At 44.4% G+C, this 12,333-nt stretch overlaps 1 protein-coding gene across 1 annotated transcript; it reads left to right on the forward strand.

Moving 5' to 3' along the window:
* The first annotated feature begins 216 nt into the window (after positions 1-216).
* On the forward strand, positions 217-10,001 carry LOC142784760 (NADH-cytochrome b5 reductase 2-like). Its single transcript, XM_075883258.1, has 4 exons — positions 217-454; positions 2,124-2,339; positions 8,659-8,924; positions 9,788-10,001. The coding sequence occupies exons 1-4, from the start codon at positions 227-229 to the stop codon at positions 9,999-10,001; spliced, it is 924 nt and encodes a 307-aa protein (XP_075739373.1). The 5' UTR covers positions 217-226.
* The last annotated feature ends 2,332 nt before the right edge of the window (positions 10,002-12,333 follow it).

A 12,333-nucleotide genomic window follows, 5' to 3' on the forward strand; every position in this document is an offset into this window, starting at 1 on the left:
CAAAATCTTTTTATGGTAAATTAGCATTGATTATTTCATTGAGTAGTAATATACTACAAGTGTGAGCAATTTTATCTATAAATACATTTTCTTTGCCAATTTTCCAGAGTGGATCTGAGCCAAGGATAAAGATTATTATCATCATCACCATCATCAAGAAGGATTCGTGCCAATTGATGGTCGGGAGGAAAATAAACCAACCAGCCACCACGACAACACCAGCAGAATGTTGCATGGGCGGGCCCAACAGCTGCTCATTTTCGTAGCCTCTGCAGCGGCCACCTTCGGAGCTATCACGCTGGCTGTGCTGCTCATACGCAAGATAGGCGCCCACATTTCCGGTGACGTGCTGCTCGTCGACCCCAATGCCCGGTACACGGTGCGGCTTGAGCGCAAGATCCCTGTCACTCACAACGTTCGCCTGCTGCGTTTCTCTCTTCGGAGCCGCTACCAAGTAGGCATTCAGACAAGGGTTGTTTCGCGTTTTTCGGCAAACTTTCAAATACATGTGCAACTTATGCCGCAAATGCGGGTTTGTTATTCGAGTACTTTTTGTTTTCGTTAGCTGACTGTTCAGTAAATGATATGAAGAGGGTGTGAGTGGTCAGGTGAAAGCTCATAGTCACTGCTTCTACCTACACAGCAGCTTTCGATAAAATATAGGCTAAAAACGTGGTAGGGTATCGTGTCTAGGCTGGCAAATTGCGCACTCACCCAGCGCACGACCGCACAAGGCGTTTGTATAAGCAATGTTCTCAAATCACGTGACCAAATGAGAATCGGCTTACGCTGTAGCGAAATACCTGCCCCCATTGCGTCGTAAGAATGATGCAGCTTTGTGTCGTAGCAGGCGAGAATTTCAGCAAGTCACTGAAACAATAACCAAGGCTGAATTGTTTGTTGCTACAAAGCTGTCTTTTCGTAGTACGTGCCGTAGTTGAGTACCACTAGTAGGTGTAGTAGAAGGCATGCACCAAAGCGTCAATGACTGAGCAAGCAGGCCACTTGATCTGTCAATCACCAATAATGTTTAACCACGCGTTTTGAAAAAAAAAAACATTGATTCCGCAGTTCCGCGTGGCTAGATCCGCTGGGTACCCACAACATCCTAATTATTGCGATGGCGATTTTATGAACAGTCTCGGCTGGTTTTTTTCCGTTGCCGCCACCGTCATGCACGTATATGTATATGTATGTATATATGAAGAGAAGGATGCGTTAGCCTTCTCTTTCTGCGGAGCCAACGTCACATTTCCGGCCAGCGTCGTCTGCGCACGAGCTTATCCTGTGAGCAAACAAGTGGAGAGGGGCGTTCGTGGTTGCCGCGCTATCGCAGCAATGATCGGCGAGCGGATCTCGCCACCACAGGAGGCGGCAGCTTTTATGGGCTGTGCTCATCGCAAAAAAGCTGTGTCAAAAGTGTTCCTGGAGCGGCCGTCCACATATTCATGGGCTATAGACATAAAAAACTGCCACAAGCGGCGTCAACGACGTATAGCCCTTAGTACCAGCATGCGCTGCCCACAGGAGGCGCTTCTCATCAGCACTATGAACGAGCATTGTTCTGGACATCTACTGTGTCCACACCGCAGGAAACTTGGTTTCTAAGGAAGCGCATGTTTATTAAGAATAATATTGATCCTAAAAATGCTAGCCTTGCTTCGTAAAATATCGAATGTGTTGTTACTACGTTCATTGCCAGGCCCTTTTGACTTTTTCGTAATACTTGGCTTCACAACATCCCTTGATCTCGCAAGCCAATCAGATCGTCGGACTAATGCTTTTTTGTAACCTCACGTGTTGTCACAAGCTGATCATAGAGAGCCGTGCGTATAGGCTGGGTTCATATTCCGGCTGCGGCGGCTGCATTTCCGATGGAGGCGGAAATGTTGTAGGCCCGTGTGCTCAGATTTGGGTGCACGTTAAAGAACCCCAGGTGGTCAAAATTTCCGGAGCCCTCCACTACGGCGTCTCTCATAATCAAATGGTGGTTTTGGGACGTTAAACCCCACAAATCAATCAATCAATCAATCGTGCGTATAGGCTACGCTTCATTAGAGATAGGTATATCATTGCTGGTACGTGATAGCGAGCAGCATGTTGCTTACAAAGACCCTCTGCAGAGACTGGGAATCCACGTCGGTCAACACCTGCTTGTCTGCGCGAGTATTCACGGCTGCCCGGTGACTAGACATTACACTCCTGTGACCCGGTGTGATCAAACGGGCCACTTCGACATCATCGTCAAGGTGTACCGCACGGGCGAGTCCGAGGAACACCCCGAAGGGGGCCTCATGTCCCAGTTTCTGGACTCGATGCGCCGAGGGGAGAAATTGAAGGTAGGAATGAAGGTATTTCTCACAAGAGTAGAAGCTTGGGCTAGTTGGTGCATAGTCATAATTGTAAGATATTTCAGCGCGCGATTCAAAAAAAAGGACAGGGTAGACAGATAGAGCGCTGTTTTTTTCTCCATCGTCATCTGTTCTCGACGCTCTTTCTGTTACCCTTTCCTTTTAGATGCGGAGCATCTAATACTCGAGGCTTGTAGTGCGGCGCCGTCCGCAAGCTTCCTCCTCCTTCTTCCACCATCTGTGCATCCCTTCCTCCTCTACACACCGCGCGCGCTTCACTCCTCCACCATCTGTGCACCCTTCCTCCTCTACACACCGCGTGCGCTTCTCCTCTTCACGAACATTCGCTAGCTGTATAATGTAGCGCGCATGCGCCGTCACGCTTCGAGAACATCGGCAGCTGACGCGCGCGCATGCGCCGTCGCGCTTCGAGAAACTCGGCAGCTGACGCGCGCGCATGCGCCGTTGCGCTTCTCCCCATTCTCGAACATTCGACATCTGACAGTGCATGCGCCGTCGCGCTGTATATATACTTAAGGTCGGCGCTCGCTCGCTCAGTTGCCGCTCGTCGGTTGGTTTGTACGGCGCGTCGACGTCCAAGGTCGCGGTGAAATGAATTCCAACGAATCCACAAACACAATGATCGACGTCCCTTCGACCAGCGCCGCCCTTTCGCATACGTGTGTCAAGTTCACTCATTTAACACCCCCTCCTACAACCACGTTAACCAATTTAGCCATCGACCCAAGTAAGTCGCAATTTAACACCCCATTTCACAACCACGTTAACCAATTTAGCCATCGACCCAAGTAAGTCGCACTTTAACACCCCGTTAACCAATTATATGCTCCGCATCCTCCTCAGTGTTCCCCCGAGGGAAGCTGCGGGCAATTTTTTTTCTTTTATTCGCGCGCTGAAATATCTTAAAGTTAAGGTGTTTCTACCGGGTAAGCGTTCGCGCTAGTTTTCAACCACTGCTTCAGTCCATAGGAATGCCTCTGCAAAATAGAAATTGTGCTTAACCGCTGAATGTACGAATTCTAACCTATCGGGACCAAGCCTGAAATGAAACAAGGACACTTGAGAAAATTTAGGAACCACCCAGTGACCACCCAGTGTACTGTCAAAAAATAACAATTAGGAGAGAAGGACACCCGAGTACACAGGGAACACGCTTGATAGCCGTTGTCATATATGGCAGATATAAGGAGAGAAAAGTGGACCTTACCAGATCATGCTATAAGGAGGGAAGGTGCCATCCAAATCACGTAATGAGGGTCAGGTCATGAGGGTCGGGTCGTCAGGTCAGCTACGACGTCATTCCCACTGAAAGGCGTTAGAAACACCAGCATTTATAACTAACTCACAAATCTGCTAGGGAAAGTATAAATCATGACATTTGTATTAGTTACAATTTTAACAGTAAAAAATAAAGTGGGTGAAAAGAAAAGTGGCCGCCAATGAAGACCGAACATGTGGTCTTCCAATAATGTGTCCGACGCTCTACGAACCGAGCTGCAGCAGCGGTCATTTGCCCGTACACTTTATGGGGTTCGTACTGCTACATATGCTTTTTAAATGCGAAGCGTTTCTTAGCGAACTTCAGCGACTTTTAGCGCATCTATCTATCTATCTATCTATCTATCTATCTATCTATCTATCTATCTATCTATCTATCTATCTATCTATCTATCTATCTATCTATCTATCTATCTATAAAATAGCGAGAAAGAAAGACCTATTAACGTTTTCTTTCAAGACACGGTGATGTAGTTGTGTCAGCAGTGAGCTATCATGACCCCCGTACATCTATCTATCTATCTATCTATCTATCTATCTATCTATCTATCTATCTATCTATCTATCTATCTATCTATCTATCTATCTATCTATCTATCTATCTATCTATCTATCTATCTATCTATCTATCTATCTATCCGCCTACGACTTTCAGCTCTCCTGGCCGTTTCAGTCATGGTATCGATACCAAACTTGGCTGCTCTTGCGGTGGTTTCGTTCACATGACACGTTGCAAAACTAGTATGGTGTGACATGATTCCACGCCGAACACATGCGACCGACCCTAACATAAAAGTCATTACATGCGTATCATGTAACAACATGACTGCATGTCAAGCTCATGATGCGCTCGCGGCCGTTTTACTAGCGCCACATATTTCAAGTTTGGTATTCCGGGACGGGAATGAATCATGAAGGTATGATACTGGTGCAAACATGATAATCATGACATGCGTGTCATGTAACAACATGACTGCATGCCACGCTCTTGATGCGCTTGCGGCCATTTCGTTAGCGTCAGATACTCCCTATTTGGTATTACGGGACGCGAATGGATGACGAACGTATCGTACTGCTGCAAACATGATAATCATGAGATGCGTGTCATGTAACGACATGGCTTCATGCTGAACTCATGATGCGCTCATGGCCGTTTCGCTAGCTTCACATGTACCAAACTCGATATTACGGGACTCAAAAGGACGATATAGGTAAATGACAAATCCAAACATGTTGATCATAACATGCGTGTCATGTCACAACAAGACTACATGCTACACTGATGACGCACTCGCGACCATTTTGCTAGCTTCACATATGCCAAATTCGGTATTACGTGACGGCAATGGATGACGAAGGTATGTGACTGGTGCAAACATGACAATCATGAGATGCGTGTCATGTAACAACATGGCTACATGCCACGCTCATGATGCACTGGTGGCCGTTTCGCTAGCTTCACTTATACCAAATTTGGTTTTACGGGACCTGAATCAATCACGAAGGTATAATACTGGTGCAAACATGATAAACGTGAGATGCGTGTTATGTAACATGACTACATGCTACGCTTATGATGCGCGCACGGCCCTTTCGTCGCGTAACGCTGGCGTTGCCACTCCAGGCGCCATTCCTGCCATATACTCGCAGGCGCCCGTCGCACTGCGTTGCTTTGACTCATGCGCGTTTCAGCGCGTCCGGCGTCCCTCCGTAACGAAAAGAGGGAGGCGCAGTGTTGTCTGGGTAACGCATTGCTGCGAAATGCAGCATGTCACATTTCGCGCCGGTTGCCATTGGGCCGCGTCGACGGACGCTGGTCGTGCCGGTCGCACCCTGCGTCAGACTAAAGAGTCCTCGCGTTTTTTTAACGTAGCGTCACTGTGTCTAGTGTGCGGGTGCTTCAACGCTCCTTTGGAGTATATTGGGCCCTTCATGACGCACTCGCGGCAATTTTGTTAGCTCCACATATACCAACTGTGGTGTTACGTGACTTTAATGGATGACGAAAGTATATGACTGGTGCAAACACGATAACCCTGACACGCGTGTCATGTAAAAATATGACAACATACCACGCTCATAGCGTGCTGGCGGCCGTTTCACTATCTCCGCATATACTAATCTGGTATCACGTGACGTGAATAGATGACGAAGATAAATTGCACATCCAAACATGATAGTCATGACACGAAAATTATATATGGCGTCATTTGCCTCCACCTCGTAACGTTCTGCTGACTTCGAAGTGGCATATAAACCTTTTTCGTTCGTTCTTTGCATATCATTGATTCCCCCTGTGCGTGGGATCTGCCTTTTTAATTTATTTTTTCATGTCACCTTCCCAATACAATATAACCATTGCGTTACTAAGGCTCGGGCTATTGATTGCCAATTGCCTAGATAGTGTTACAACCTTCTGGTGAGTTTACGAGCACAACACGGGCACTTCAGTTAGTTCTTTAACTTGCGTGACCGCTAGGAATAATGCTGAACTATCAATGATACATGTGCAAAGGCTGACAAGCATGTCCGCTGATCTGTTTATAGATGGCATACGTCCTATTGGCCGAATTCAGTGACAGTCCGCACTGCCTGCTGTAGTTTTAATTGCCATTTTTCAGCCACAATACCTCTGAACAAAGATTTTCATTCTGGGAGATGTCATCGCTGTCTTTGTCGACGTCACAACCACGTGATAGTGTGCCATACTCCCGTTTATTCTCTGGGGTATACATGCGCGTAAATTAGCACACCCCATAAAGCAGATGGTGGATGACCGGCTTTGTAGCTCAATTGGTGTTTCATCGGAGGCATTATTCGAAGGTAGCAGGTTCGGCATAAGCAAGCGGCAAGTTTATTTTCATCCGCTTCCTTAGCCTTTACCTAATAATTACACTATTAACGTGGTAACAGATAGATGTCATCTTGCGCACCTATGGTAAGGTTTATTAGAATACAGTGCATACATTCTATACCTAATAACCCTTAATAAAGGTGGGCTAAATCGCATCTATCCATTACCTAGTTTAGAGCGTACTACAGTTGAAATTTCCATTACGTTCCTGGTCTTTTTTGTCGGTAAGTTCTGCTTTATGTTACGTTTAACTAAAAAAAATGAGCCCCTGTATTGTTTATTCTTTTGTACCAAGTGACATGAAGCACCGCTGGTTAAGGCAGAAGATAGCTGCTGCTATCTCCTTAAAAATTTTGAGAACCAATATGGTATGCTCTAGAGCAAGATGAGGTGAATTGGAGATCATTATTAAAAAACTAATCGTGCATTAGACATAGCGTGCTCATGCTGTTGATGGGGATCATGATTATGATGATGACACGTGTAAAATTAGATTAGGGCTGCAAATATACAGGGACTACAAAAGATTCTTGGCTTTATTATTCTATCACGAGTGAGATGAGTTCAGTAAACCTACCGGTCGAATTTCAGGCACGAGAAAAACAGGGGGTCATTTCTGTGAAACATATGAAAACTTTTTTGTTGTAGTTAGGTGCTACTGACGCGAAGACAGAAATTTTTAGCTATCGGAAGTAGAAACTCCTGTATGACAATGAAAAGCATAAAAGTGGTTTGGCCAGCATCAACTCATAATCAATGAAAACTGAAAGGGCCGAGTCAGAATCATTACGAAACAGTGCAACAGAGAACATGTAAAAAAAGACGTATCAGGAGAAGGAGAAGGAGAAGACAATATTTATTAACAATCCGATGACATTGGTGAGGCGAATTCCTCGCCTAGGTGTCAGCCAGGAGCCCTTGGGCTCTGGCGGCGTCCTCGTCCCGTTGAATTAGGAACACTAAAAACTCGTATGAATAATTATTTTCACTGCTGCCCGTAAAATTAATATTGGCTTCTTTACATGATCAGCCGTTTTCCCGAAAAAAATTGCAGAAACCAAAAATTTGAAGCCATTCTTAGTGTTATTTTTTCTTTTGACCCCAAAAGACTTGACAAAAAACATATATCTGCAACATATGCGACAGTTTTTAGGTAAAAAAAAAGTTATTGCACAAACTTGCATTCATTGCTCGATGACCTCATATCGTCTGCATGAATGGCTGCTTGTTCAATGCTTCGTCAACAGTTATATGAAAGTCAAAATGTAGCGCGTAGGGTTCGCGTGCACTATGCATAAGTATTGCATGCTTTCCGACAGTCATAGTTACAAAGCATTATGAATGTTTTCTGCTGTTTGTTGCAACATGAATAAAAAAGCAGGTGTTCATGCAGAAGGTATGAGGTCTCCTTTGGGAGATCATTGAAAGTAGGCGACTTCCTTCAATGTATTTCTTCCACCAAGGTACCGAGAAAGTTCCACGTGAAGCAGTAAAAATACCATTTCAAACATGTTTCTTCCTACGGCTCACCCGTCTCACTGTTTCTCACCATTTCACTTCAACTTATATGGACACATATCCAAGAATTATGTGCGATGCTGCAATTGTAGTCAGCACAGAAGATTGATTTTAGCTTTGTGTGAATACAGTTGAATGATTTGAAAGATGGTTCCTTCACGCCACAACCTAATATATACATGGTTCATATAACTTCAAAATGATATCTGTTTTGAACATCCGCTCTTGCGACCATTAGTTACCTTCACTGCTCCGGCTGTTCATAGAAATTTGATTGGTTGCAGTCAAATTGTTTAACAAAAATGATTCTAAGATATTCTCTGAGTGGCAACCTCTAATTGAGGGTCCGTGCACTTTGTGTTCTTTGTGCATTAGGTGTATACAATAGATTGAACGACAAAAATGGCAAATGAACTAACATAAAAGTACAAAATAGTCGCTGCACTGCCATTGAACAAACTTGCTCAAAAGTGTAAACAAAGACAGACAACTTAAAGCTACGTTGATGCTCTTTGTTCTGTGATGATACCCGATCAGCATTGATTGCAAATTGATCGTAGATGCAATCTAACATTTAGCGTGTACACGAACCAGACGTATGATTTGTTATTTTCTCGTTTTTACATTTGACCACAGATTCAAGGCCCACGAGGCAGCTTCATTTACGAAGGCAAGGGGTGTTTCGTGACGGTCGACGGAAGCCGACTGCCGAAAGCAACCTGGATTGGGCTGATCGCAGCGGGAAGTGGCATCACGCCAATGCTGCAGTTTCTGCGTCACGCTCTGGTGGATCGCAAAGACGAAACGAAAATCAAGATGATCGACGTGAACAGCACGGAAGACGACATCATCGCGCGTCGGGAGCTAGACCACTACACCAAGGCCCATGCCGAGCGATTCAGGTCAGCAGCAGAGCCCTGTTATTCCGATAAGCGGGGGTTAACCACAGCACAACCGACACGCTTGGTCAGTGTGTAGGGCGCTGAACTATTTGGCTCGGTACTTCTTGTATGCTCATCTGCAGTCGCGCAGGATTGAGCAACCAAAAATAACGAACGCAAAGTGGTTTTCTGAAATCACGTGGTCATGATATTTTTTGCTCACAAAAAAAGAAGGCAATTCTTAATCGTGTGAATATATAGTGTCTATATTGCCCTCAGGTATCCGAAATGATGAATAAAATAAATCAAATAAAACTATTCAGGTTGTTATGGAGACTTCTTAGCACTATTTAATTGTTGAGTTTGTCCCAAGCATGCCCACCTTGGTGGGACAGTGGCTATTGTGCTCGGTCGCGGGTTCGTTTCCAGTTCTGGTGATACAATTTTGGAGGAGGCCAAATGTAAGAGGCTCGTGTACTGTGCAGTGGAAGTCCACGTAGAACAGCAGATGGTGGCAATTTCCGGAACCTTCTACTACGGCATCCCTTATAGTTTCTGAATGGAAATTACAAGTATAAACACGGAAACGTGCGTTTCGTTTCCTTTCTCTGTAGGGCTTCTTCTGTGATTGAGCGTTCATTTTAATTCAGATATGCGTACCAACCATGCCAAAATGATGTTTTACTAAAATTCTCTCATATCAACATCGGAGTTTCAGATCGAAAGGCCCTATATAATATTAGTTTCACAAATACTTATTGGCGACGACAATAGTGAGCAGTGGGAAGTGTTGTGTTATCAGTCTCCTTCCTTAATAGTATGATCTAGTTGTACATGTGAGCTGCGCACACAATTCTGAACCTTTTATATCCATGGTTCTGCAGCCTCTGTCACGTACTGAGCAAGCCACCCGCAGGTGAGGGTGCTACTGGGTACTTGCCGGGCCCCCTGACTGCTGGCATGATGGCTGAATACCTTCCTCCACCGAACAACGATACTATCGTGCTCTTGTGTGGACCGAGTCGCTTTCTATGTGAACTGTGCAAACCAGCACTCAGCAACATTGGACACAAACCTCAGAGGGTGCTCTGCTACTGAGTGGCGACCCAACATTAGGGTTGCACAAGTGTATGAATCTAGTAACCTCAAAATGTTTCGAAATAATCTTCATCGTACATCATCGATGTCACCTTAAATCTTTGTTCTGTGTATATATGCTGGAAAACTTGCAAGTACCAAAAGCTAACACATATTACGGCATAAGAAAAGATGCCTCAGCTACACTAATTCAATCACTATAAGTAATATATGGCTAATTAAGAAAAACAACACAGGCTCATCTCATAATAAAATAACAGACACTGAGTCTATCAAATAGCGGCCACAATCAGCACACACATGCGCATTGGTCTTGGAGATATGCGTTACCCCGGGCAATGTAGTAGTTCTGGCAGTTTTAACGCGCTAATGTGCTAAAACAACAAACATTAAAAATGATTAGATGTGAGTGAGCATTGCACCGAGACTGTATGCGTGGCAAACAGGTGTTCAGTCTTAGGGCTACGTGATTCGTTGAAATTGCTTCGAAAAAAGAAAAAAAAGACACTATCTGAATATCATTTTGAAGAGAGAGTCTGCTTAACGCATCATATATTGCATGGCATAAGCAAAAAATACCCCCAGGTGTTCTGATGTAGGAATTGAGCAACATGTGCGTGTTTCAAATACCTTGTTAGACAAAACGCTCAAACATATTTATTCAGTCGTCATCAGCGCCAGATCTATTAACAACGTGAGCAGCCACGTAGGTTCTCGTGTTGCCCAACGCATGAGTTGTGGCCCCTTCAATTATTTGAAAAAGAAATAATTGTGGTACAGTGGGCACTTCACCTCCGTTCTTGCTGTATACATTCAATAACACTTCGAAACGGACAATGATAAGGCACAGTTTTTTTCGTCCTTACGATAGGGATGAGGCATGCACTGAGAACCTGAGCAGGCTAGCTGTATACAGACGGTGATGTACACGATTCCCGATAGTGCACCTCTGGTCTATTTGTTTTACTTCCCGATTGTGCAATATGGTCATGAAGGTGAAGCTCGAGCATCATCTACATTTTTGTGTTTGAGGAACACCTCATCTTGCCCAATACCATGAGTAAGTGCCCAATCCATCTTGCCTATACCAGGAGGGTGTAAGTGAAATCCAGTAGTTCTTCCCATATAAATCACCATTAAGCTTTAATGCCTGGAAGGCTGCACTGCTTGGCGCAAGCTAAGCTTGTTCTACGATAGGGAGCTGAGGAGTCACGCTCGTACAGCCACCAACCTTTGGAGAGCCATGTATTGGCGGTCTAAGATTGACACACTGAGATTCAGCAGAGGCATTCACAGTGAAATTTATTTTCCTTCGTGTGCGTGTGTGAGTCAGTGGCATAATACGTCGAATCATCTTTGGTGATATGGCAGTGCCGCCTACGCAGCTGTCTCATTTGGTAGTATTCTATGCACCTTGTTGTTCAGCGCAAATCTGCTTGTTGTAGATCAAGACTCCACCATCGCAGAATTTCTTGTATTTTCGTACGCGCTTACGAGGGTAGTTGTCCTTATATGGATTGTTGACCCATAGCATGCACTCTGAAAAAAAGGAAGGTACTAAATTAGCAGAAAATGTGACGCGCTCAACGATAGAAGGAAGTAGACGCCTAGGACATGACATTACTTTCATGCATTTCACACTGTACATTTCCTAAGATCTACTGCCTTATCTTCAGTGTGTGGACACTGCTAACTGGGTCAATTGCAGAAGGTGAGAAACGCATGGAGGGAAAACAGGGTTAAACAAGTATATGTCAGAGGCCGATGAGATAACGTTTGTTCACAGTAAGCTTGTGAAACGGCTTTCGCGAGAACGTGGTCATCACCTATCAGACAATTTCAATACACTTGCATGAAATGGCCTGATGTCAATTCACGACTATAGCCTCAGAAGCAACACAGGGGCTACTATTTGCTTTGCAGGTAAGTGGGATTACTATCTTGTTCCTGTAACATTAGCTTGATTTTTTGTTGTTTTTAATCAACAGGGGATAGCACTTGCACCAGTGGCATATGCCTGTTCACTTGATTGTATACTATTAGCTAATAAATATAAAAGCTGTGACTACTAATATACCCGCCTAATTGCTGCTAATATTTTAAGGGTTTTAGTCGTACATCATGTGTGTCAATTTGAGGCACCCGTGTATTTTTATGTGAATCACGCTTAAGCACAAAACTACTTAAATACGGTTGTTTTGAAAGAAATATTATGAAATCGCAATAGATAGATGTGAAGTATGGGAGTAAGCAACGAGAGCTGCAAAGTGAATATTTTAAACTTTCTTACGGCCTCCGAGATCTCCACTTTTCAGAATGAAGCACTTCCTGT

This window comes from Rhipicephalus microplus, unplaced genomic scaffold (assembly GCF_043290135.1).
Source record: "Rhipicephalus microplus isolate Deutch F79 unplaced genomic scaffold, USDA_Rmic scaffold_15, whole genome shotgun sequence".
In the NCBI taxonomy this organism is placed as follows: Eukaryota; Metazoa; Arthropoda; class Arachnida; order Ixodida; family Ixodidae; genus Rhipicephalus; species Rhipicephalus microplus.